The sequence below is a fragment of the Meleagris gallopavo genome, unplaced genomic scaffold (assembly GCF_000146605.3).
Source record: "Meleagris gallopavo isolate NT-WF06-2002-E0010 breed Aviagen turkey brand Nicholas breeding stock unplaced genomic scaffold, Turkey_5.1 ChrUn_random_7180001955349, whole genome shotgun sequence".
NCBI lineage: Eukaryota > Metazoa > Chordata > Aves > Galliformes > Phasianidae > Meleagris > Meleagris gallopavo.
The window spans coordinates 52,840-53,640 of NW_011216153.1; the positions used below are offsets into that span (position 1 = coordinate 52,840).

Sequence of the window (801 nt, forward strand, 5' to 3'; positions counted from 1 at the left end):
GAGCAAGAATTTCTGCCCTTCTGTTTTCCTGGAAGCCGTTCCTCGTGTTCTCGCACGGCTCCGGAGCTTTGACCAACTTGGCCGCCTGCCCAGGCTGCTGAATAATGAAGGGAGAGCTGCACAAATGCCTCCAGGGTGGATGGGGGGGAGGGGGGAAGCTCCCAATCTGCCTCAGTTTCCCTCCTGGGCTCTTTCTGCCTCTCTGGGTCCCTCCTGATGGCTGCTGCATCCCCTTTTCCCCCCCCAGGAGACACCAAGCCCTGAGCAGGCAAAGCCAGCAGATGCCAATGGTGAGAAAGAGGAGGAGGAGGCCTTCCTCGTCAGCCTCTACAAGTTCATGAAGGAGAGGCACACACCCATCGAGAGGATCCCACACCTCGGCTTCAAGCAGAGTACGTACCTGGGAGGAGCTTTTGGGATGGAGGAGCTTTTGGGATGGAGGAGCTTTTGGGATGGAGGAGCTTTTGGGATGGAGGAGCTTTTGGGATGGAGTGCTGGTACACATCATGTCTCGCTGAGTCCTTTTCTCCCCTTCTTTCCAGTTAACCTGTGGAAGATTTACAAAGCAGTGGAGAAGCTGGGAGCTTACGAGCTGGTAAGCAGGCAGCGTGCCCCATCCTGTACAGCTCTGTGCTCCTGATTTGGGATTTAGGGGAGGATTAACCCATCTTTGCCCCATCACAGGTAACAGGGAGACGGCTGTGGAAGAATGTGTATGATGAGCTGGGCGGCAGCCCCGGCAGCACCAGCGCAGCCACCTGCACCCGGAGGCACTATGAGAGGTAGGGGGGGTACTGTGTG

At 56.9% G+C, this 801-nt stretch overlaps 1 protein-coding gene and 1 long non-coding RNA gene across 2 annotated transcripts in view; one reads left to right on the forward strand and one right to left on the reverse strand.

The window, feature by feature from the left end:
• Nucleotides 1-536, reverse strand: part of LOC109365109 — a 4,807-nt gene extending 4,271 nt beyond the window's left edge. The window contains exon 1 of the long non-coding RNA XR_002110774.1: nt 401-536. This is a non-coding gene — a long non-coding RNA (uncharacterized LOC109365109). The remainder of the gene's footprint in view (nt 1-400) is intronic.
• ARID5A (AT-rich interaction domain 5A) overlaps nt 54-801 on the forward strand; it is a 2,987-nt gene continuing 2,239 nt past the window's right edge. The window contains exons 1-3 of the mRNA XM_010728174.3: nt 54-392; nt 543-595; nt 685-782. Of these exons, the coding sequence (XP_010726476.2) occupies nt 338-392; nt 543-595; nt 685-782 (206 nt within the window). The 5' untranslated portion in view covers nt 54-337. The remainder of the gene's footprint in view (nt 393-542; nt 596-684; nt 783-801) is intronic.